Source organism: Toxotes jaculatrix, chromosome 8, assembly GCF_017976425.1.
Source record: "Toxotes jaculatrix isolate fToxJac2 chromosome 8, fToxJac2.pri, whole genome shotgun sequence".
In the NCBI taxonomy this organism is placed as follows: Eukaryota; Metazoa; Chordata; class Actinopteri; family Toxotidae; genus Toxotes; species Toxotes jaculatrix.
In genome coordinates, this window is record NC_054401.1 from 12345931 (window position 1) to 12371295 (window position 25365).

Sequence of the window (25365 nt, forward strand, 5' to 3'; positions counted from 1 at the left end):
TTTTTATGGAAGGGACAAATGTAAATATCTTGGTGTCATGTGGCATCCCATCATTGATTTTATAAGGAGAATGGTGCACTTCACACTGATGGACTCACTCTAAACTTTACTCTGATACACTTCTGTTTCTCACACATACACTGATAGAGCTTGTTCACAATTTCACTGTCACAGTTGTTATCAATCACCTGGCTGTCCTGAAGACAGAGAGTGAGTGTGTGTTAGTGCTCACGCTGTTGCGCAGGAGGGCAAGTGAGTGATGGCAGTGACAGTATAGGCGGCATGCGCTGTGAAATGTCACCATGGCGATCGATGGTGTTTAACGAGGCTGGAGGCTGATCTGGACCTCATGCTAACATGAATCTCTCCTCTCCTCCCTCTTCCTCCCCCTCCTCACTCTCCTAATCCCCTTCTACTCTCTGTGAGTGCCCAAGGGTCCCTTGGGGAGGGAGGGAGGGAGACAAGGCCTTTTACCTGCCAAGAGGCTTTTGTGTCTGACCAGACACACACACACACGCATATATGTGTGTGTGTGTGCATATATATTTGTGTGTGTGTATATTTTGTGTAATATATTTGGTCCTTTGTTTGGTCCTTTGTTCACTTTTTTTAAAAAGTCTTTATACACTTTTTTTTTCTTTTTGTGTGAAAAACTAAAATAGTTTTAAAGAATCAAAACACAGGACGCAGTCGGGCAGATTAATCAGAACTAGTTTATGATTTCAAAGTGCTGAACATAAAATCCAGTGAACCAAAGAGAAAGAAAAACGAACAGGAAACTCAAACCAAAGAAGGACATGGAAAAAACAGCAACTTTTTTTCTTTTTTGTTTCTCTTCTTCAAAAAACAATGCACAACTCGTACCACAATATTTGAAAAAGCTAAAAACACTTCAAAATATTAGTTTTTTTTATATATATATATATTTATATTTATATCTATATAATTTGCTTTTTTTGATATTTCAAACTGCTGCCGTGAGTGTGTGAGTGGGTGGTGGAGGCCCAGGGAGATCCCCATAGAGCCACAGTCTGAGACACAAACACAGGTCGAGCTGTTTTGACAGGCTATGGCAGCTCTTGACAGCTTATAACACACCATGCATATGATCCTGGCTTCTCTAAGCGTACACACAAAGACAGTATGCAACCATGTCCTCCACACTCTCACACGGCCTCCACAATAGAAACAAATAGAAAAAGAGCATGACTGCGGAATGTTCCACCCCTGGACGTACAGCTATCTGTCGAGCACCCTCCTCTCCCCGACTCCCTGCCGTCCTCCAGGAGAGCAGGTAGGGTGTGTGTCTGCGCCTCTAGCCCTTCTCAGGGTGTAAGTGCTTCAAAAGCCAATTTCTGTCCATGTTCATTCCTCCATACTCCTACTCGACCTATGATTTCAAAATGAGTTGATAAAAAAAAAAAAAAAACATACTAGAGCAAGTTCAAGTCTGGGTGACTCAGTCATCAATCGTTAGTGCACAGTATCTCCTCTGCTGTCTAAAGCCAGATGGAGACTGTCTCTTTTTCTTTTAGCTACTGACAGTACAGGACGAGTCTCTGTACTAAAATAATTTAGAGTTTGAAATTAAACCGTTCCTTCTCCGTTTCTTCCTTTTGTGGTGAGATAGCACTTAAGAAATTGCACTTGGAATCAAGAGCCCAACTCAACAGCCACTTCCATGTGTTTATGAAATATCTGTGTCCTGCTTTGAGGATGTTTCTGCACGCTACGCTCACACTGTCTGACCTCTGACATTTCAGTACATTTCGGTATGAAAACGCCCTCTTCCTCCTTTCAGCAAGAGGAAGTACAATGCACAGTGACTTGTGCTTCACTGGGACGTCTTCAGCTTTGATAACATTCGATCACAATGGCACCTCCCCTTCCCTCTTTACTAAAAAGAAGTCCTCAGACTGGATGAGCCAGGCCAAAACATAGATAAACAGTACTCATAAACCTTGGTGTTCTTTCTTTCTTTTCTTTCTTTTTTTTGCTGGATGAGTTGCCACCCAGACGGAGAGAGGACAGTAAAAAGTCATTTTTCCATCGTCCATCTCAGCCTCGTCATCCTCCCCCATGTGAGAAAAAATAGGAGGATCAAATAAAAAGTGATAAAGCGTTTGAGTATTTGTCTTTTATACTGGTGAAAAGCATTTAGTTGGCTGTCCATTTGAGTGAAAAGGCGTTCTTGATTGGTTGTCCTGTTGAGTGAAAAGCATTTGATTGGCTCTCTCTGCTCTGCATCAGTCAGAGGGGAGCAAGTCTCTCTTCTGGATGTGTGTGCGTGCTCCTCGGGGGGAAAAGGCCTGAACAGGACTTGACGTGGATCTTTCTCTGTGTGGTCAGTCTAGGCTGTCAGTAGGGCAAAGTGTCCAGGAACCTGTCAATCAATGGTGGGGGCGGTACCAGATCCTCCAGCTTCAGGTAGAAGATTCGTTGAAGGCCCTGGGTTCTCTGGGAACGGAGCTCTGCCCTTAAACTCAGGATGCGACTCAGAGGGGGCGCAGCCTTGGATGAGGAGGAAGAAGGGCCACAACCCAGGTGGTCTCTGAGACAACAAATCACTTTATTCTGCAGCTCCTCAACCCGCTTTGAGTCCTTCAGACCGGGGACTTGCTCTGTGGAGAGACAGACGGAGACGTTAGGAGAATAATTCATTAAACAGAAAAAATTAAGTCAGTCAAAAAGAAATGCACACATGCGCATCACACACACACACACACATCAGAGCTCATTCAGCTGAAAGAGCATTAGCTACATCTTCTTTTATATTGAATTCCCCCTCATTAGCCTGTATGGCTCATGTTCTTAACAGGCCTTAACCTGTCTCACTCACTACAGATCAATACACAGTCTAACCTAATAAGCCCCCTGCACACTGTTTACGTACACTTACACACACACACACACCATACATATATATAAACATTTGCACACACACACACTCACACACAAACAGCCCCTGCAATTTAAGACACTGACAGAAACAAAAGTGCTCAACAATTAGCTGATTATTCGGCCCTGTGAGCAGCCAAATGAAATTAGAGACACACGGACACACACATACACACACACACGCACTGCTGCCCATAGCAACTCCAGTGGCACCCGTACCAAGCTTAATGTGACACTAACTCATTCTGCAGAGAACAGGGTGTCCAGCTCCACACACACACACACACACACACACACACACACACACACACACACACACACACACTCACAAAACACACACAAGCTGGTCCATACTGCAGGGAGGCTGTCGCTAAGACCAGTCTCACTTTGAGGTATCCATTATCTGAAGCTTATTTATTGTTTGTTTATGTGACTCTTTTGTTTGTTCTGTGTTTGCAGCTGCAGAGTCACTTCAGCCCTCCTTTCACCGCGGCTTTCAGACCTCTCACACACTCTCGCTTCCCTCTCTGTTCGCTCTCCCTATCCCTTCTTTCTCTATGTGCGCGAGCTCCTGGGGAGGGATCGATGACTGCCTTTCTGCACAGGCCACTCTGAAGCGGTCGATTTCCTGGTGGCTCTGGCGGCTCTGTCGTGGTAGTGCGCTGTGTGCTTTGCCGAGGTGGCAGAGCACCACTGAGAACAGCGCAGACGCCATTCTGGAGCTGTGCTCCACGGTGGGCTGGTCGATCAGGCACAGAGTTAAGTGCTCCCCCAGAGAGTGAGGATGGGGTTGGAGGGCTTAGACAGAGGAAGAGGAGGTGGAGGAAGAGGAGGAGGAGGTGGCGGGGGCAGGGTGAGGTAAGGAAGCTGGGGCATGGGGGGAGGGGTATTTTACCCATTACACGTTTATGTACAGATTCTGATTCTGATGTGAAGGAATAAAAAAGGAAATGTGAACACTTAATTGCACAGGCGTCCTCAGTCACCTAGGGCTACATAGGTAATTGAGTATTTCTAATGCATTTCTAATGTACTTTACTGACAACTAAACTCTGGTCTCTTCTGTTGCGTCTCAGATGTGTGCTCAGAGAAAGCTGTAACTCTCCCTCCATTTTTCACACATGCACACTGATTAGAGGGCCAGGTGTGTGGTAGGTGCAGCAGGTGCTTCTGGGTATCGAGTTCTTGTTTCAGGCAGGGATGTGTGACAACACGTACGTGTGTGTGTTTTTGAACGTATGTGTGACGTTAGTGGATGTATCCACCTGATCACTGTCACATTGAATCAATCCACAGACAAGGCTCTGGACAAAGGAAAGAAGGTGTGTGTGCGTATGCGTATATTTATGCAAAAACAGCTTATATGATTGACAGCGTTTGTTTGAGTCTCGTAAAGAGAAACAGCTGTGTGCCTAATAGCAATATACTTTTAAGGACTTTGAAAACAGGTCGTTATTTTGATTAATTTTATTTTCTGCTCATGGTGATTTTGAGAAGTGGCATTTCTGGCTTCTGTTTTTACCTGTGAGAAGTACGAGTGCAGCCAGGCAGGCGAAGGCAGAGGCGTCCAGGTTTAGGCTCTGGAGGTGGGTGGAGAAATCCCGGATGGAGTCCAGCCACTCTCCGAACCCACGAAGGCACTGGAACCTGTGCAGTACCAAGCCGTTACAGAACACTAGCTTATCCTCTGACAACACTGACCTGTGAAAGAGCGAGAAAAAAGCAGATGAAGACTCTGGTTAGATCTCTCTTCCAATGAAATGCTGTATTTTCCCTCATGTATTGTAAATATGGCTTGACATACCGGGGCAAGGAAACAATTACAATAAAAACAATGAGAAAACCTGGCAGTATGCGCACTCACACATAAACGGGACACACATCAAACACAGGCATGCAGCTGATTAAGGTTGTGTTTTCCAAATTATAGCATTTTAAAACATTCCTGTGTTTCCTTTTGGCAGGGTGGGGTGAAGGGTTAGGGCAGAGGGCTGCTCTGTAAGTGTGTGTGTGTGTTTGCAGATAGGTAAACTGTTATGGCTTTAATGTGCCCAGGCTGCGGGTGTGCAGTGGAAACACAAAGCCTTAATGAGGAAATGAAAAGGCTTCTCAGATGTATTTAACCATCAGTTACTCACGACACACAACATCCCACTCCTTTACCATCAAGCAGAGATTGGAGAGAGAACGAGCAGCGAATGAGGGAGGGCTACGACTGGTCTTTATTAGTGCCTAAAAGAAGAGCGTGGCTTTCTTTAGAGAGCTGGTACAGTGTTTAGTTGGTAGATCCCAAGAAGACAACAAAAGGCTGCAAGGAGCTACGACAGATTGAATATGCAGGACAAAGGCAGAAAGGCTGAAATGGGTGGTTGGAAAACAGCTGATGGTGAGAATAGAGGGGGAGCGAGAGAGGAGGGGAAATGGGGGGAAAGAGGGGAAGCCTCAAATTACACCCTGCACAAACATTGGTTTAGCAGTTATGAGGAGAAGATGAAATACCATTTGTGTCCAATTATCCTTACTAGAGTTTAAAAGAGGTACTCCACCCACTCTCAGCAGAACACATGCACACAGCTGCTCACACATCATCAGCTTTGTCAGTCATACATATCCATAAGAACAACAACAACAACAATAAACAAATAAACAATTAGAACTATCAGTACCAAAATGTTAAACCATGAACTAGAGACAGGGGAGAGAGGCATAAAAGTATTAGGAGGAGAAAGAAAGTGAGAAAGTTTATGCAGAAGAGGATGCATGACGCAGGGAAAGACCCTTCACCTGTTACTGAGAAATTCTGAAATATGAATTTCTTTTTCCCTTTTACCCTCCACATTGTCTCTTCTAGGTTGATGCTGAAGTCAGCGACCTCCAGTCACAAACCTGCATTCTTGACTTCTTCCCCTTAAATTTACCTGTATTTGCAAACTGCATGACAGTCTCAGAGGTGTACTGTATTGTGGACCTGCCCATTGGTTTAGTGCACTTATATTGAGCAAATTTAAATCAAGTATGGCATGTATTTTGTGGTTGCACCATCATTTTTAATGCACAAACAAACTAATTTCTCTCAAATTTAACATTAAATAATTGTCCTATTCGGGATTTTATTATATGCAATATTATTCATGATAGATCGACAGATTCAAGATGCAGAGTAGCATACATTTATCCTCTGCTGCCAAAAATTTGTGGAATTTACTTAAAAAAACAGTTAAAAAAAAAAGCATCTAGAGAATTTTAAAAAGGAAGTGATTTCACTGTTTATGAGTCTTAGTTGATGTCTGCATAGTCCTGATGAAGAGCCAACTCATACACGGTTAAAAACAATGCTAAGAGTCATTTCAAAATAATTTGACCCATGTCTAATAGTAGCACATGAGCAAAACGATACAGACAGGCCGGCAGACAAGCAGTCAGGCAGATGCATACACACACACACACACACACACACACACACACACATACACACAGCTGGATGTCTGCCACACATTCCTCTCACCCCTGACTACACTGTCACCACGGTAATCAACCAATAACCACAGAAACTGTTTGGTAACGGGGTGCTTACAGCAATGCCAGTCCAGAAGAGCGGAGCAAATTTACTCTACACACACTGATCACACACAGACACACACACTCCAAAGCATACAGACATACGCTTGCGCGGGGGTCTGCAAGGCATCTGAGTTCAACACTGGGTCAATGCAGGGCCGCGTCAACAGCGAGATCGGAGTGTGGACCACATCCTTTGCTCTCACGGAACAGGGAGAAAGTAAGACAGTGCTGTGTTTGTGTGTGTTTCCTCTGTGCCGTGGGAGTTTGGCTGATGGGAAGATGAGCAGTGTGTGTGAGTATGTGTGTGCGTTTGATAGAGGTCCCTATGAATCCACCACTGAGCGTGACTCAGAGTCCCAGCCTGATCCCCCTCCTGCTGGAACTGTGATGCCACCACCCATCCTCTACCCACCCTGCACCTGGACCTGCACTGGGAGGAGGAGAGAAAGTTGGGATTCTACATCATCAGTGTGTGTGCGTGCGTGCGTGCGTGTGTCTGAGTAAGTGCTCTTGTGTGACTGACTGTGTTGGTTTCTGCCCTAGACAACAGCGCGGACAAAAGGATGAGCTTGTCGCCCGACCCTCCCCCTCCTCCCTATAAATTTAACCAGCCGCATGCCTCACGAGAGCAGGCTGGTAACCCGGGGCAATTCTGAAGCAAAGTTGGGCCTGGGGCAGTCATAATGGCACCACAGGTATCCACGAGTGAGACACACACGTGCTTTCACTCACACACACACACACGCACACACACACACACACACACACACACATCACTGGCAGCATGAAGTAAATGAAGTTGATTCCCTTTTTTATTTCAGTCAGTTGAATTGCATATGTATTTCCTTCCATAACAGCCCTTTTCAGTTTCTCAGCTGACTACCTTTTAGATGGAATTGATCCTGTCAATTCACAGTTCACAATGTCAGCACAGTTTTAGCCTGCAGAACACACACAGAGCTCTCTGTGCGTCAGATATCAGACGAGCGGAGCGGAACTCTGTGGGTGTAGCTGCTGTCATAGCTACAGACTCCATTCATAATTTGGTTCATATGGCGATTACTCAGCTCCACTCCTCCTACTCTGGAGATACACCAACACAGCAGCACACTGCTTTGCCAGAACAGTTACACACTGTACTGTAACGGTAAAGGATATCAACTGCCTGTTGTTCCTAACACAATGCGAGATTGCCAAATGGAATTAAGTTGCTGATAAAGTTGTAGGCGTGTTTTGGTGTTTTGGTCGTAGGTGTGTGTTTTCTTCTTGTGGAAGAAGTAATCCAAAACCTTTTAGAGGCGTGTGTATGGGCGGAGATGTGCATACAAGTAAAAAAAAGAAAAAAAAAAAAGAAAAGTTCGCATCCATCAAGGCGTCATGCTGTGTGCTCAGGTTAAAAAAAAGGCTCCTTCTCAGCCATCTTACCTGTGAGCCAATCGCAGGACGAACAGCTCCAGAAAGGCAGAGTCTATGAGCAGGTTCTGATCCTCACGCAGAAGCTCAGAGAAGCCGGGCAGCCGGTCAGCCCAGCACCGCGTGGTCTCCATCGAGATGGTGAGCAGCCTGTAGAAGAGCTGGATGTGCTCGGCATCTGAGGAGGAGGAGGGAGGGTCGGCAGCGCTGAACTGTGTGGACAGAGAGAAATAAGTGAAATTGCTGAAAAAAAAACCCTCGACTAGCCATATTTCTCAATGAACACATGCATGTCTGTAAGTGAAATGAAATGGGTCGGGTGTTGGGAGGGGTGTGTACCTGGCTGTAGTCGAGGTCACGGGGCGTGCAGTGGGAATAAGCCCTAAGCAGAGCAGAGAGCAGGCTGAGGGGTGGAGACGGAGGAGACGCCTCTGTCTGCAGGGGGCTCTTTGGTTTGGAAGGCAGACGGCCTCGGCGCCCCTTCAAGCTATCAGTACGCACCACTGTGATCCAGAAAAGATAGAAGACAAGAAACAATAATGAAGAGGTTGTTCAGTTGAAGCTGGTAATATTTACGCACATTTATGCACAAAGAACTTCTATTTTCTTACTGATAGGCTTGTTATCAGTATTTTATAGCGGTGGAATTATGACTGAAAGGAAACTCTTTCCACAGGGCCTCTCCAACATTCCCACAATCCCTACACAGGAGGCTACTAGCCAGCAGATGGCAGTGAAGCTGTTCTAGGGGCTGCAGAGGTGTTAATGGGAAAGACAAGTATGTGTGATATGTAGGTTTGTGTGTGTGTGTGTGTGTGTGTGTATGTGGGTGGGGGTATTACATGACATGTGTAAGACAGGTGAGAAACCTCATGGAAATGAGGGCAGCATGGGTGCCATGCTGATCTCACACATCACCAAAACATCTCTATGAAGCAAGTGAGCGACATCAGACCTGATGACACAAACGGAAAGATGGAAAGTGTGAGACTCTCAGAGCAGGATGGTCACCTTCGTGTCGCTTTCAACGCTTAACAATCACCCCAGAGTCAGAGGTTTAGAAGGTGATGGGTTCTTATTGGTACGGTGTATTTTCTACTTTGCCTCCTGCTGCATGGATGTATGTGATGCTGCCAGGAGCCAGGTCATAAGCGACCTATTAAACCATAATTGGTGAGACAAACTCCATCTTTAAGGTCTGCACTGCATCAACCTGGTATGTGTGCTCCCTGACCTGCTTTAAGTGTTTTCAGTGGTTATCAGGTTTGTGTGGTCTCTTACCTTCCTTCACCATGCCCACACTGAGACACTTCTGAAAGCGGCAGTACTGGCAGCGGTTGCGTCTCCTCTTGTCCACAGGACAGTTCTTACTGGCCAGACACACATACTTGGCGTTTTTCTGCACGGTGCGCTGGAGAGAGAAGAAACAGGCATACCGATAATCAGCCTCCAAACACAATCAACCACCTAATATTTGATTTGTTTAATTCAATTTCTGTCCCCCCCCCCCGTCCCCATCAAAGAATGAAAGCAGAAGCTCGCAGGTCAGATTTTAATTACGTGCTGAAAGGCGGCGGTGACATCAGTATAATTAGATAAAATTAATTTTCCAACAAGACTCGCCTGCAGGAGGGACAATTTTATTAGCGCCGGAGCTGACAATGGGGACCGAGCGCGTGGCGTGCCGAGGCGGGTCCCGCGAGACAGGGGGACAGCGGCCGTAAGAGCTGCGTGATCAGATTGTTTGTGAAGCTCGCGGGTCAGCTCGTGGCACCTCCGGGGCCTCGCGCATCGCGCCTCTCTCAATGGGCCCCGCGGGAGCTGTTTTCTCCTCGGCTGGCTCGCGCGATTATTACTGACCTTATTAAAATGAAATCAGAAACAGGCCACGTGGGGGCCGGGTGCGCTCCCCGCGTGGATGAAAGACAATAATAACAGAGATGGTAGTGAATGCCTGTACGCTCCCGTGCTCGCACCAATCCCGCGCGCTTGGGACTGGATAAAGTTGTGTATTAAAACAGTGAAGTGTTTTCCACGATGGAGTGCAGTCATGACTCAATGAAAACTTCCCCGAGGAGAATAATAAGTATCTTCAGTCAGACTTCTGCTAAAGCGTCTTCACTGTTACAGTGCAGTTTAAGAATGCAGGATAAATATCTATTTAAAAAAAAAGAAAGAAAAGGAGTTAGGTAATTGTTCTTAATACAAACACAGACCTATAGACTACTATCAGGCTGTAAGGTGAAACCTCCTGGGACATTTTGTCAGTCTTTACTGGCGTATTTGACAGAAGGATAAAGAAGTCTTTGGCAAACCTATGCCTGGGGGGCAACCCTGTTACACAGAACAATTACATTTGGAAAAGATACAGTTACAGTACATTTACTGTCATTTGCAAAGTGTTGACGTTTCATAAGCTGTCAGGTTGTGACTCCGGTGGTTCACCTAGGCAATATAGAACAAACTGTGAATTAAACAAACGGAACACACGGACGATGTCGCGGCTTCCCCTCTTCTTTAACGCCTCTGAAACACATCAAAATAAATAAATCCAATTAGGAACCCCTCGCGCCACACATGCCCGTGCCCCCGGGAGTCCAATAACACACCAATTATTTCATATGCTCCGGCGCGAGTGCGGAACTGGCGCGTAATGGGCGCCTGCGCCGGATGAGAGTGGTTGCCATGGCATCGCAGATCACTGTGAATGTCTCCCTCTCATCCCTTCAATGGTCAGTGACCCGTGCGCGCGGGGATAAGTTAGTTATGGTCATTAACGTGGTCGAGGGAAAATAGCATCCGTTTAGTGGGAGTCCGAACTGAACATGAAGCTGCATGAGAGGCTTGGATGACGCACAAAGCCTCAACATGCCAGCGTTTATTTACACCTATTCAACTCTGTAGCAAGGCCAACACAAAGTTTAGAGACATTAACACTGTTTTTCTTGTACGTGTTGTCCAGAAGAAAAATCAAATTAACACGCTTGAGTTTTGACAACTTTTTATATGGAGTGATACTTTGAGGTAACTAACTAGGAGCTAACTGTGATTTTTTCCCCCCCTCAAACTCTACCTTTTACAAAAAGAGTTGGTGTTTTTTGTCAATGCAGGGTAGTGGGAGTTCAGGTGAAAGTGGTGTAAGCTGATTTGACCCTGGTGGTTGTTTGAGGAGGAGGTTCTTCTCCTCAGTGACCTCAGGGCTTAATTTATAAGATACCTATTTCCAAGAAAAGCCTAAGTTTGAAATGATCAGTTAAGCTTATGATAAATTAAGTGAGTGAATGCTGGCCTGTCTCCTGTCTCTCTGCACTGCTGTGTGTGTGTGTGTGCTTGTGTGTGGGGGGTTGGGGCTCTTGTGACTTTGCTTTCTAATAAGCAGCGTGGAGCATGACTGGCGTCTCAGCAGAGACACTACATCAGAGCTAATACTGCCTAACTTACAACTCTCAAACTCATGAATGGACTGCCTCTATATATATGGAGATGAATACACATGCACACACACACATACAGATCAAATTATCTCAATATGATGATCAAATCTGTAGATTCTACTACATGCTCTGTACATTGCTAACTATTCAGGCCAGCCTATATGAGTGTGTATGTGTGTTAGAGTGTGGAGTATACTTCCTTCTTGTTTAATGAATGTCATCCATCCTGTTATTTATCTTCACTATGGGAACGAAATGTGACAATTGTGAAATTTGCATGCTTGCAGAAACTGAAATTTTAGGGCGGTGGTAGTCTTTGTGTGGGCAAGGACTTAATTCAAGTGAAAAAAGAAGAGTCACAATGGGGAATGAGTTACGCGCACTACAAGCACATTCACAAATGAACACATGCTTCCAGAAGCTCACATGATGTGGGTGTTTGTGGGGGGCTGGACAGAGGCATGCAGAGGCAGATTCTTGACATGTAACATGTGCTAATAGCCCTGGCTTAAATTAAAAGCCTTTAGGGACTTTGTTCAACCTCCTCCTCCTGCTGTCTCTTCAATCCCCTCCTCTCTGCGCCTTCTTATTCAGAGGCAGTCAGACTCTGTCTGCAAAAAGTGCAAGGGTGTTTTGTTTTAAAAACTTATGAGTAGTTATCTGTGAGATTATTTTATTTTATTGTTTTCTTTATGCAATAACTTTATAACTTTTAAAGTAAAAGTAAAACTGGTAAGACAGGCACATCCACATACATATGTCTATGTGTGTGCATGTGTATGGGTGTTTATCAGGTAGATTTTTTTTTCTTGAATGAATAATATGAACAACTTTTATGTATCATAAAAATATGTGTTTAAGTGATAAAGGTATGTGCATGTCACCAACCAGCTTGTTTTTTAGTCCTCTTTCACCACTAGATTGCCACCTCCCAACCTTTTTATGACTTACATGCTGTGCAAGCAATGGAAAATAAAAATCAAGTGCACTGAACTGAGCTCACCGTGTATTTTGACTGATAAACACACAGCTAAAGTAACTCACTGGTTAAGATAGTGGGTGCATAAAAATAGGTCACCTTTAAATCTTTTTTTGTTTCTAACATAATGTTTGTATTAAACTGCCAGCTGACGTCTACTTTTTAATTTTTAAAAATTCAATTCTGAATAGGTTCACTAAATTAATGGAAACCAGTGAATGGAGCACATTATTCTGCCAAAATAATAAACAGGAAAATGTAACTACTTGTTTAAGAGCTAAAATTAATTCACAGTGGAAATGTGTTTCAAATTACACTAATGAAATAACAATAATTTACAGCAAACCTCTACTGTGCTTTAATGTGTAATAACTATTCAGGAATAATTAAATATAATCAGGAAAGTATTTTTAGGGGACAATAAAACCATCAGGATAATGGATGTAATGTGCCTGATAATATGAATATGGAAAAAAGCATGTGTGTGAAAGGCATGTTTCTGCTGTTACATCCTGTGTTCACGGTGTAACAGACTGAAAACAAATGCATACGATACTGTATGGATAAACATGTTTTTCTATATGTGTGGTTGTGTGCATATGTTGTGCGTGTGCATGGTTGGTTGCATCTGCGTATGTGTGTAAAGGAAACATAGTGAGGTTTGACAGGCTGTGTGGTTGTTGAGCGCTACAGCAAGCAGACAGCCCGCGGCCTGCTGCCACCAGACGCTGCTTTCATTAATTACTAAATAAAAACAAATTGTGAAACTAATTGAAAAGAAGGATAATTCATTTCCACCTACCAGAGGCATTATTCAATTACCTCTGTGTTTGCGTCCTCCATCTTGCTGTCTCTTAATTTTGCTCTCTTGTCTCATGCAACCAATAGAATGCTTAACAAGTGTGCCGGAAAACATTCTAATTCAAAAACTGTGCAAAGAAATTACTTCAGTGTAACTGAGTTTGAGTTTACTGTAATTTGAATGAAGTATTGTACTGCTTACATTTGTCAGAGAAGTTTATTGTCATGTCTATTTTGTTATATGACTTGCACAAGGAAAATGAAAAAATCTGTCTGACTAAAAACTGTCTCTTGGTGATGTTAAACTGTATGTGGTGTGTGTGAGCACGTGTGCGGTGACATGGGATGTGAGACACGTAGATGACAAGTGTTAGATTGAATCATTTGACGGACCAAATTTCAAACTGACTCATATCTTCTCCAGTATTATGTCAGTGAATTATGGTCAATTTTGTGGCCACTGATTCACTACAAAGACTCTGAAAGGAAAATTTAATTTCAAGGAGGATTCCTTTTCCACGGCACTCTCACCACACTTTATTTCTGAGTGGCTGAGCGTCAAGCGTGGAGGGCAATTTTCCCTGGTTGTCTGAGAGAGAATATGTAGTTTTATCATTCGGTGTTCTCACGCAACACAAGCAATCACACACACAGAGCATGCATACGCACGCTTTGCCCACTTGGTTGCTGGGAGAGACGACCCCTGTGGGTGTGTTGTGCTTTCGTAATGACTTTAAAGATGATTTAGAGAGTGCAGAGTAGGGTGTAGAGTGGGAGCGAGGCAAATGCAAGAAAATTGTTTCAAATGAAATACGTCAGTCAGTTTACAGCTAGTTCACAGATACTAGGTGATATTTTAAGTTGGAATGTCAGTTATGAATGTGAGTGTGAGCATCTGTTGGAGGGACTGAAAGCACAGAGGTCAGACACAAGAGGGGTGGATACTTTAAAAGAGTTTCAGGAGTACAAAAGAGGAAGAAGAACCGTGTTTCATTAGAAACCACTGGATCCACAGACATAAAACTAGAGTCAGCCTATTTCAGAAAAGGACAGTGGCACTGGTGCAGTTTCAAGCTTTGATGATGCTTTTAACAGTAAAAATTAAGCCATGAAATTGTAACAACTCTTTTCTTGGAGTAAGACTCACATATGACTTATTAGCTTTGAAGGGTTTTTACCTTGAAGAAGCCTTTGCAGCCCTCACAAGTGCGTACGCCATAGTGCTGGCAGGCAGCGTTGTCCCCACACACTGCACAGGTGCCCTCTCCCTGGGGGCCACGCGGGGGAGGCGAGGGCAGGCTGTCTCCTAGTAGGGGTCCACAGGGCCCGAGAGCCAGGGAGCGGAAGGCGAGGCTGCTGCTCCTGGCCCCATGGTGCAGAGGGTACATGGGCTGCTCCAGGGGTGGGCCGTGAGGATGAGAGACCGAGGATGAGGAGGAGGAGGAAGAGGAGGAGGTTCGAACCAGCCCTCCTCCCAGACTCTCATAGCCGCTCACGCTGCCGCCACTGTGGGGTGGCGAGTGCTGGTAGAAGTGTGAAAAGCGGGGCGACTTGAGGGGAACTGTCTCCACGCTGGAGCCCAGGGAATGGGTGTGTGACGGAGGAACCAGGGAGTGCTCATCCCACAGGAAGGAGGTGCCAGGCTGTGGGGGCAGGGACGGGGTGGTGGGGGTGGAGGGGGGAGACTGTTTAAAGTACATGGTGGAGGAGGACATGGCCTCCAGTGCTGGAGCAGTTGGGTAGCTCTCCTCCTCCTTTTTGATGGTGGGCCTGTGTGAAGGCATCTGGTAGAGGCAAGAGGACTTGGGCTCGTAGCTCCCCTCCACAAAGACGTTGAAGCTGGGGAGGGAGGTGGTGGCTGCGGCGGCAGATATCTCACCCCCGCCCAGGTCCAGCTTGGTGTAGTCAGGGGTCATGAGGTCAGAGCTGTAGCTGTCGCCCTGGTAACTGAAGGACTGGCCAGAGTAGGCTGAGCCTGGAGGGGCGGGCCCGTACTGAGCCTGCACACAGGGCATGTCTGCCAGGGAGACAGAGCACACAAGAAGGTCAGAGCTGCGTGGCACATCAGACCACATGTTTTACAAACACCTTTCATTCAAAAAGCATTATTATGGTGTTAGTAGGGTACAGCTGTACAGCAACAATCATTTGTCAGACAAGAAAGTTTAGTGGCATTTTAGTTAAACATGATTTAAACAGAGAAGCAGAACTTCAAGAAGGAGACTGCTCACAGACGCACAGTAGAGGAGCAACCCTATAATAAATCTAGAGGATAAAGACTCTACTAATGCATGCACACAAAGGTAGTGCTAAACAACTGTGAATGACAAAAAAAATTCTGCACAGCTCTATTGGAACAGGCAGTTTTTTCAGTTCTTGAGGTGTCAGAGATTTTGCAATGTTATAAAAGTTTTCTGAATACACCTTTTAAGGAACAAAAAAAAAAGCTTTGAACAAATCTTTCCATTTACTGCCATTTACTCAGTTTCCTGCTTTAACACTTCTTGCACTTCACTGAATAAGAACAGCAGAAAAATTTGGAGCACAGAAACACACGCACACTCACACACACACAACCTCAAACGCTGCTGACTCTCCCGCAGTTAGTTCAGTTAGATAAGATGCAGTTCATCAGTGCGAATTTCTGAGGCAAAGCATTTAAAGCAAAGATTCAATCCAAGTGCGCGTGTGTGTGTCTGTCTGTCTGTGTGTGCATGCATATATGTGTGGGTGGGTGTACTCTGGTTAGTCAGATGGCAAAGCAGATGAGATAACATTAAATAATAATGGAACCCCATGGTGGTGCTGGATGCTTGCTACACAACCCACACACACACAAATGAACACACAAATACACTCACACACACTGATAAATGCAGACACACACACACACACACACAGATACAGATATTTCCTTTAACTGCAGCAGACGCCAGTCGGTATGTCTTGAGTTTTCCTCTTGATTTAATTCTGGCACAGTCACAGCAGCAGGCCACCACCTCATCATCTGTAAGTGTGTGTGTGTGTCTGTGTGTGTGTGTGTGTGTGTGTGTGTGTGTGTGTGGACTATATGGTCTTGCCTTATCAAACCCCCTTACGTAATACACTCCACCTGCATTTGCGTGCATGGTTCTGAGCGTGCACGTGTGTGCACGATGAGTGTGTGCGGGCTAATCAGTCGTGAGTGTCAGCGCAGCCAGGGTTTTGTGGTGTTTGCTCGTCGCTCCTGAGCAGGGAACTGTCAACACAGCGCTGCTCCCATTGACGCCCAGCATGCGCGCGCTCTGCCGTAATCGCCCCTGTTCCCCGCGCGTCATGTTTGTCTAGTCAAATACGGGACATATCGGTCCTGCTGTTGTTAAAGCACTCACAAATACCTCCATCCAAAACGGACTTGCACAGACTCAGTCAGGAAAATGAAAGGTTGTTACTTTTATAATCCAATTTTCAACAAAATAAAAGTCCTCTAACTTAATAAAATAATAAAAAAAATCCTCTTATTTAAATTACTTCCAATAAGCTAATAATAATAATGAAAAAAAAAAACATCTTTTAGTTTGCGGTCAAATATGCCCGATATACGACATGAATGTTACTCATAGTGGAAGCAGACAGAGTGAGACATTAATTTTAACTGCTCTAACTCAATTAAATCATAGCTACCTGAGGGCCAGTATGCGTTGTGGCTGTGGGGGCCCAGAAAACAAAAAGATGACTCAAAGTGTTAATTAAGTGAAAAGAAAAAAAAAACAATATGAGGGACATTCATCTACATAACTTTATTTATTTATTTATGCGTTCTTTTATGTATCTAATATTTCTGTATCTCTTGGAGTAGTTGTATTTGTTATACAAGAAAGCTGACATCTCAGTCTGGACCAAGGGGTGGGTGGGTGGGGGGATGGGGCGTGTTGGGAAGTAAATGATAATCGTGCAATTAATTTGAAAAGAATCCCAGCCTGAAACCATCATTTTCTTGGGTAATGTTAAAGTTGAAGTAGAAATTATTTTCTAACAATTCACTGTCAAGTGTATCAAACACAGCACATGCAGAAAGAATTTGAATATGTCTCAATGGGGGGATATTAAGCTGCAAGATTTTTTTTTTTTTAATTGAGGATATGAGTCAAGCTGCAGGCCTACGTGTGTTTGACGTCATTAAGTTTTTTTTTTTCGTCTACTAGTGACCAGCTCTTCAACCCACGTGGAAAAACACACATGCAGCATTATGGGCGTCATGGGGCCTTTCTGGGCTATACCTAAACACTTCTGTAACTGATTAGGCATCAGAGGAAGAAGAGAAAGACACGAGAGAAAAAAAATGATCATGAAAGGAGGAGAGTAACTTTGCGGCTTTCTCTGTGTTGTGCCAATAGGTCAAGCCTCAGATCGGTGTCGGGCATCAGTGTATGTGTGTGTAGGTGTGTGTGTGTATGTGTGGTGGGGTGTTCAAGACGATTTGCTTTGCACCTGTCATACACAGGATTTTATCAGCAGCTGCATGCACACATATATTTTTAAGTACAATAGGGTTGATGTTTGTCTGAGACAACTGAGAGAGGCAGAAACACATTACAAATATATACAGTATTGACAGCTACTCCACTTAGTTCAAACTGTATGGATTATGATGTTTGTCTCTGTGTGTCAGGTGAGAAAAAAAGCTTTTGATGAGTTGATGATGAGTTGTTTTTTCATACACACGTATGCACACACACACACACACACATTTTCATCACTAATGATGTTCAAGATGTCAACACAAACCTGTATATGCTCATTCTACCAATAACATGTGCCCTTATCCTGAGACAAACCTGTAAAACCACTTGTGTCTGCAAATATCTCCTCCTCCTCGTTGCTTTACATTTGGTGTTGCATCTCGCCTTCACTCAGTAACACACACCCATGCACCCTTTCTCACACGCTCACCAATACAAATAGAGTTGTACCACTGGAGCATCTTTATTTGCGTGTCTCCCAAGCACATCTGTTGGAAACCTTCTACACTCCAACACCACCATTAGATTGCCTTTTGTTACACTTGCATGCAAGCAGGTGTGTGTATGTGTGTGTGTGCAAGCAAGAGGACAGACAACCCAAGCAGAGTCAGACACAGGTGGTGCAGCATAGTGAGGCAAAGGGAAACAGTCTCTAACCTCGAGGTGTGCATTTCAACTGGACAAACTGCAGCTGTTCCAATAACTGAGCGCGCTTGTTCATTGTCAGAATGCCATAGATCTAACAAATAAAAACATTAAGTTTCAGACATAAATACAAAAACACAGGAGATTTTTTTTTGGTCAGTGATGTGTGAAATAAATTGTTTGAATTCAGTGGCCTCTCACACAATTGAGAAAAGTGAAATTTTCATACATATGCACACACAAATACACACACAAAGCACAGAGACACACATACACCACCGGTGACTATATGTTAAACGTCTATAAATATCTAAATATCTATATTTAGGAGTGCCTGTTCTCAGAAGTCTCTTATTTCTGCCACTTTGTCTAATGATTGAAATGACCCCACCGCCCTTGCTTGCCGACACACACAGAGAAAAGCTCACCAATATGTTCTCAAAACTTTATCATTTGTTTCTGAATTTTAATAAGAGTAGATAGAAGTAATGAGCTAAAATACATTTGTCATACTTCTGAGTAAAAATTCTGATTTAACAGCTAAGTTGACAATAGATTTTTCGGGACTATTAAGCATTTTTACTTGAACTAAAACATGATCCAAGACCTATCACACCACAATAATTGCACAAAAAAAGAGACCTGCGCCACAACAGTCGCTCTTACTACAAAAGCATCAGTTGAAAGAAAGAAAGAAAGAAAGAAAGAAAGAAGAAGAGAAAGTAAAAGAACAGATGAAACTGAAAAGGAAGGGCTCGGGTCCCGGTCTGTACCTGGTGAAAGAGCTTCGCGCTGAATGGTGCTGGGTGTCCGGGATTGAGGGGTGGCGTGGCTGCGGCCGGGACAGGGTTCTTGGAGCGGGGAGGACTCGGCGGGCGTCGCAGAAGTGTCCGATCGCCGGGGCTCCGAGCTCGGCTGGGCGCGCTCTTCCGAACCTGTGTCTGCAGGAGAGATGCCTGGGTTACAGCCAGTGACGTGGTGGCAGGCTGAAGAAAAAGGTGGATACGGTCATCTCCACTCCGCGATCATCAGACCTCAGAGAGACCGAACCGTAAGTAGTACAGATGTTTCAGTACTTTTTCTTTTAAGGAATCCTATATTTGCATTGCTTCCCCGAACTTTATTTGGCAAATTCTAGATGAGGTTGGACTTAACATTCCTAAACCCCCAAACATTTGGGCCCAGATAAATGTTGCCACAATTTAAAGAGAATAAGCAACAATTCCATTTTACACTAGAATGAGATAACTATTTTCGTAAAATCTAATCTGACAGATGAAATCAGTAAATCGGATGAAGAGAAGTAGAAAGATGAAAGGGCTTGCAAAGTATTTTGCGCACATCAGAACCAGATGTCATTATACCGAAACGCTACAAATCATTGCAATTATCCGTGTAAACCCATAATAACACATAGTAAGAATAAGATTTACTCATTTAAATTAAACATAAAGTAGTTTTGACATTATTTATGACTTTGAATCCATGCTACAAAGAGAATATTAAGAACCACAACTGAGGACCTTTTGCTCATCTCAAGACTTACACTTACGTGGGCGATGGGTTTCATTCTAACACTAAGCAGCGCTCCGTTATTATTATAATTTTCATTTTGTGTTGAAAAAGTCCAATTCAACCACGATAAAAACCATACACAACTTCTACAAATACAGACCTACAAGAGTGCTAACTTTTATAAAAGCAGTCTGTGCTGGTGCATCCAGGCCATCGCTTTTCTTGTCTCTGATCGCCTGCTCAGGGTTCATCCAGAGGGAGAGAGAAGAGTGGAAATTTTGGAGAGTCGGACCCGAAACCAAACCAGCGGACTCCTGTGCGCCGTGCGCCTCCAACTCCCTCTCACTGCAGCAGGGCGCACCGTGGCCGGTGGATTTCAAGGCCCAGAGCGCCCCCTTTCTGTCACACACTCACTTATAAACACACTCTCTCTCTCTCTCTTTTTGTCAGACACACACAGACCCTCTGGGATACTGTCAAGTCGGAAGACCACTCAGTCTCCCCGTATGTATCTCAATATCGTCTGTCTGTCACAGCCCTCAACGCCGACTATAAGGAGTTACAGGCACCTGTAGCCCGCTGTCATCCCTTATCTTTGTGTCAACAGATCAAACTCGTCCACTTCGTGTTAAATAGAGGAGGCACATTTTTCCAAACTTTCCAAACAAATTTAATGCCTCACAGAGGCATATGTTGAAATAAAGAAAAAAGACAAACCAGAGTATACAAACAAGTCAGGCTGTATAACATTTATTTGATTAGGGTTGATCTGGAACAGTTAAGCCATTATTCAATTCTGCGAGGAGCCATTTGGGTGCAGAAAAAAAAACTAAAACAACTAGTTGGTTATAGCAGCAGCAGCAGCAGAATTAAGATTTTCTTTGATGCAAGCCAAAATACCCTCACTGTTACATAAACTTATGAAGTTAAGAGCGTAATTGTGCGTAAATGCGCTCTTGTCATAACCTTTGTGGAGGGTTAAAAAGTGTCATGTCCACTTGTAGAAAAAGAAAAAAAGAAACATTTTTTTCTGCAAAGTGAGACATTCAATCTATTTGTTTTGTTTTGTTTTTTTTTCTAAATGAAGAAACGGGTCCCCCTCTCGCTTTCTTCTCAGGCCGAGTCGGCCGGTGGGGCTCTGGCCCTGCGCGCACCGGTAACCAAGAGAACGACATAAGAGCAGCAAAGCACGCGCCCCGGAGCGCCGGTAGCCCCCGGTAGCCCCTCGCACCAATAACGCCGGACAGCGCGAGGTTTCCAGCAAACAGAGACAGAGAAAAGAGAGGACATAAAGGAGAGACAGGAGAAATATGTGAGTACTGTAAATCAGCCCCGAGAGGGAAACTGTCAGAAGTGTATGCGTGCATGCGTAAACCTGAGTGTGTGAAAGAAAGAAATGTGAAATCAGCAAGTTACTGAAGCACCTTAACTCAGCACTGATGTTTCTTTTTTTATTATTATGATAAACTACAGGAACATAGCCTAAAGACTCGGCTGCTGATATAGAACACAGTCTCTGTTGTCTTCAGATGTTTCTAGGAAATACTTCACAGAGCACTTCTGCAATTTGATGTAGCTTTTTTGGTGAATGGCTGAGCGTGTTTTTCCTGTGATCAATGGGAGGAGAGGCCGTGTCCTCACAGAGACAGTGTGACTGCTACAGCTCAGACCATATGAATTAAGAGTATCTGGAAAAAGACGATCACCTGTATTTGGAGCTTTAACCCCCCCAAAAACGCAGACTGGGGTCACAAATCATATGGCTGTATAGACTTAGACTTGTCTATCAGCGACATGGTATATAAACACAAACACATCCACTAATCTAGAAACAAAAACACTCAAAAGCTACACGCCATGTCATAATTATGAATCATCAACAGCACAATATCCCCAGAAAATCCGAGGAAAAAAAAAAACACATGGCATGAAATCAAAGAGCTTTAACTCTCCACTCTCTCAGCTCCTGCCTGAATGTAGGTTAGTCTATTCTCCACTCAGACCATTAGTGCGTCTGACTCCACTATTCATTGTGTGACTGAGAGGCATCTCATTTCCATGACAACCAGAAAGGATATGATACCTTCCCAGCACAAATTAAATTCGATTTCAGCTTCATTTGCTCCTGGTGACAACACACAGACACACACACTCTCTCTCACACAGATACAATATGAGCAGCTGTAAACGTACTGGAGCTTGGCATATCAACAGGTTATACGCGCAAAGTTGGACAGACCAGACACAGATGAGGATATTAGAGTATAAAATTGAACATGACATAAGACTGAGGTAACATAAGCTAAACCAAGCATACAGCTGCGCGTTAATGTTCTGTTCTGTGTGAGTCTGGCAATCCAACAAGTGGGCTATACGGCGGAATATCAGTGATTCATTCATTCACAGTTTACTTACTGGTTTGCTGTAGCGGTTCCGTCTTTACATGTGGTAATAACCTCGCATGAAGTATCCTATTTCCATCCAGAATAATCACCAAGAGTCGAAATAATGAGGAAAAAAATGTGTCTATATCTATATGTATATATATAGATATAGATATAAAAACTCTTAGTAGTACTGGAGAGGCACAGGATGCATCGGCGGCAAAAAAAGTTCTTCCTCTCACTTTCTCTGAAGTACACAAAGCAGAAAAAAATGAAATAGAAAATTTGAAAAATTAAAAAATAAAAACTCCCGAGTGTAAGGAGTGTGTCTGCGCGTCCGTTCCCGTGAGCTGAGTGTGTCAGTGCTGATGGGTGCTTTGCAAAGTGTGGAGTTGTAACGCGGGTTTGTTTATGTGCGCCGTCTGAGGGGAGAAAGTCAAATAGTGCATTTATGTGGGCTCTGCCTCCACATAGAGCGGCTGGTATGCGCTACGTCAATGTGACGCCATGGGAGAGGTGACGTCACTCAAAGCAGAGCTCCCTCTCCCTTTCTCTCTCTCTCTCTCCGTACAGTACTAGACACATAAGCCCCGCGCGCTGTGCCAGCGACTGAGGCTGGGAGAGAGAGAGAGTGTGAGAGAGAGGCGGTTGGTTTTATGGTTGCAGAGGAAGAAGCGGAGGGAGATCCGGCGGACGAGCTTGCACAGTTACTGGTTATGGCAGCTGGCCCACACCATGTGCATTTGCCAGGCTGTTCAGTCCAAATCTGAGTCTTAGCATTACAATGGAAAGCACATTTAAAAGCTTATGAAACAACAACAACAAACTATTAATAACTACAAATAAAAACATCTTATCAGATCAAATAAATAATAGTATCAGTAGTGGAAAGTAACAAAGAACATTTACTCAAGTAGGCCTACTGTAGAGTACAATTTTTTTTAAAAGTACTTAACTTGAGTATTTCCATTTTATACAACTCAATTCTACATTTTAGGGACAAATATTACAGTTTTCTCTCCATTACTTTTTTTTTTAATCTAACAGCTACAGGTATCTGTTACTTCACAGAGTAAGACTCTACAAAGGACTGTCATGTAAAATAGGATGTTTTTAGACAAACTACCCAACTATATGTAGAGTAGTGAGAATAAGCTCCACTGTGACAAACTATAAAGACTGCTTCCACGACCTTGCCAATAAAAATAATAATCCAAGAATAAAAAAATAACAGTGACTTTAAGTATATTTCAGTATATCCGCAAACTGACACTTCTGTACTTTGTGTAAAATTTTGAATACAGAACTCTTTACACTGTAGCATTATTACTTCTGCTGCTTGTACATGATCTGTTTATGTGAATGAATGTACAAAATCTATCTACCTATACAGAGTACAGAGAAGCTGACTCCTCCCTCATGACCTAATGACCTACTGAAGTGTCCATAAGCAAGTCACCGCCTCTTTGTCCTGCTCTGTGTGTTTTCTGAGGTGACAAAGACAAAATTATTATTGTTACTTGTATTTATAAAGACTTCACCTCATGCGCCCTGGGACACACAAGCCTGCGAGGGAAGATGTTCAATATATACTCTGTACCTCGAGGCTATAATAAGATTTGTCATGATACACACTGTCAAGCAGCTAATATAAATCAGTTGATTGGGTATCTGAATTGCTTCTTTTAGGATCATTTAATGACCTTTCTTCAACCCAAGCTATTAAAAATCATCATCATAATACACAATCTAGTCCTTTATCAGGTCCTAAAATGTATAAATATTATAAGTGAAATGATGCAGTTAAATGATTTCACCCGTTTTCCCAATACAAATCAGTTTATTTAAATACTCTCCAACAATCTGTCAGTGTCCACTAGAAAAAAAAAAGGGCAACGGCACAAGTCCTATAACATAAAGAAAATGTGACTACAGTAAATTTGACTCAGTCGAGGGTCATTGCAACTCGCTTAAAATTGCCTTTAACCTTTTTATAACTGTAGATAAATGTGTTCGAGAGACAGGAAATTCTGAAACCAATCACGTAAGGCAGACAAGCAGGGTATGGGAAGAAGCCAATGCTTGGAGCGGGCTCAGCAACCTCAGAATTAAAAAGCGCCACCGGGAGCCGCTGAGAACAATAACTCACAGCAGCCAATCACGAGGCGCGTTTTTTTCAGTCAACGTCCTAATTCTGACCAATGATGAGCTCTGGGGGGCGGAGGAAGTCTTGACGCACTGAGGCTCGTGATTGACGCAAGCTTTGTTGCTAAATTTAGCAGCTGGCGAACGGAGGAAGAGTTTGATAGCAGAGAGCCCATTCATTGTACTGGGGCGGGCCCGACTATTTTAGCGTTGCGATTGTGATCCAGCCAAGCCAAATATAGTCGTAGACAGGTATTTTTAGCCGTAAAGCGTGCCCCCGTTTTCATTCGGCAAAGGCAACCTGAGCGACATGGGATACAGTTTGAAATGAGCCAAGGCTCCACAATCAGCACACTCAGTGTTAACCTGTTATTCAGAGGGGGATAGTTTTACAGTCAGCTGATATTGCTGTCATACCCAGAGAGAAACAACTGTAGGAGCCGTCGAGAGTAAATCTCGCAGCCACCGGCTCTTTCTATGTCTCTCCCTCCGTGGAAAACGGTTGGACAGGCGGGGGATGAAAAGACCCGTAGATCCGAAGATGTTTAGCCTTCGGTTCGTCAAGCAGACACATACAACAGGTTTGTGAATGTCATGGCTTGCAGTTTCGCACAGCAGCGCCGATTCTTCCTCAGCAGCTGCTCAGACACACACTTGAGGCGTCTTTAGCTGAGAAGATTTGATGGGAAGAAAAAAAGAGGGAAAATTCTATAGTTAGGCTATACCGCTGCTGCCGTGGAAGTTGTAGCAGTCAAAGGTTTAAGCTAAAGGGGTTTTAATATTGAAAAACAAGCCGTGAAAGGCGAGTGTGCAACACTTGACGCACTCATGGCAGGTTAAGGTACCCGTCCTCCCCGGGGAATCCCTGCTCTGTGTTACACCTTGACACAGATACCCCGTGAACTTTAGATAAGGAAGCCTCACATTTGCTTACGCATGTGTGCACATAGAGAAAAACGTCCTGTTTGTCCACCAGAACGTGCAGTGACCCAAATTCATCCCCAATCCCTCGCTGAGGCGGTATATGAAGTGAAATGTGCAGGGGATCCAACATTCCAGTCATTTGCTAAGTTTGTTTGTAGCATGCC

General features: G+C 43.9%; 1 protein-coding gene across 4 annotated transcripts; it reads right to left on the reverse strand.

Moving 5' to 3' along the window:
- Positions 1-695: 695 nt before the first annotated feature.
- nr4a3 (nuclear receptor subfamily 4, group A, member 3) lies at positions 696-22425 on the reverse strand. 4 transcript variants are annotated; one of them, XM_041045085.1, is made up of 8 exons: positions 22164-22425; positions 19007-19174; positions 14265-15103; positions 9154-9283; positions 8212-8375; positions 7885-8084; positions 4421-4599; positions 696-2621 (listed from the first exon to the last, which is right to left on the reverse strand). In XM_041045085.1, exons 3-8 carry the CDS (start codon positions 15099-15101, stop codon positions 2359-2361), a joined length of 1773 nt encoding a protein of 590 aa, XP_040901019.1. In that variant the 5' UTR covers positions 15102-15103; positions 19007-19174; positions 22164-22425; the 3' UTR covers positions 696-2358. The 4 variants fall into 4 exon arrangements, with proteins under 4 accessions (XP_040901019.1, XP_040901017.1, XP_040901020.1 ...); XM_041045083.1 differs by lacking the exon at positions 22164-22425 and adding an exon at positions 19909-20031; XM_041045086.1 differs by lacking the exon at positions 22164-22425 and adding an exon at positions 18246-18327.
- Between the last annotated feature and the right edge of the window lie 2940 nt (positions 22426-25365).

Coding starts and splice junctions, on each gene's coding strand:
- nr4a3 (XM_041045083.1), bottom strand. CDS start 19,999: ATGAACCCTGAGCAGGCGATCAGAGACAAGAAAAGCGATGGCCTGGAT. Junction 15,104..19,006: donor GCGCGAAGCTCTTTCACCAG/GTACAGACCGGG, acceptor TCTCCCTGGCAG/ACATGCCCTGTGTGCAGGCT. Junction 9,284..14,264: donor GCTGCAAAGGCTTCTTCAAG/GTAAAAACCCTT, acceptor TTCTCTCTCCAG/CGCACCGTGCAGAAAAACGC.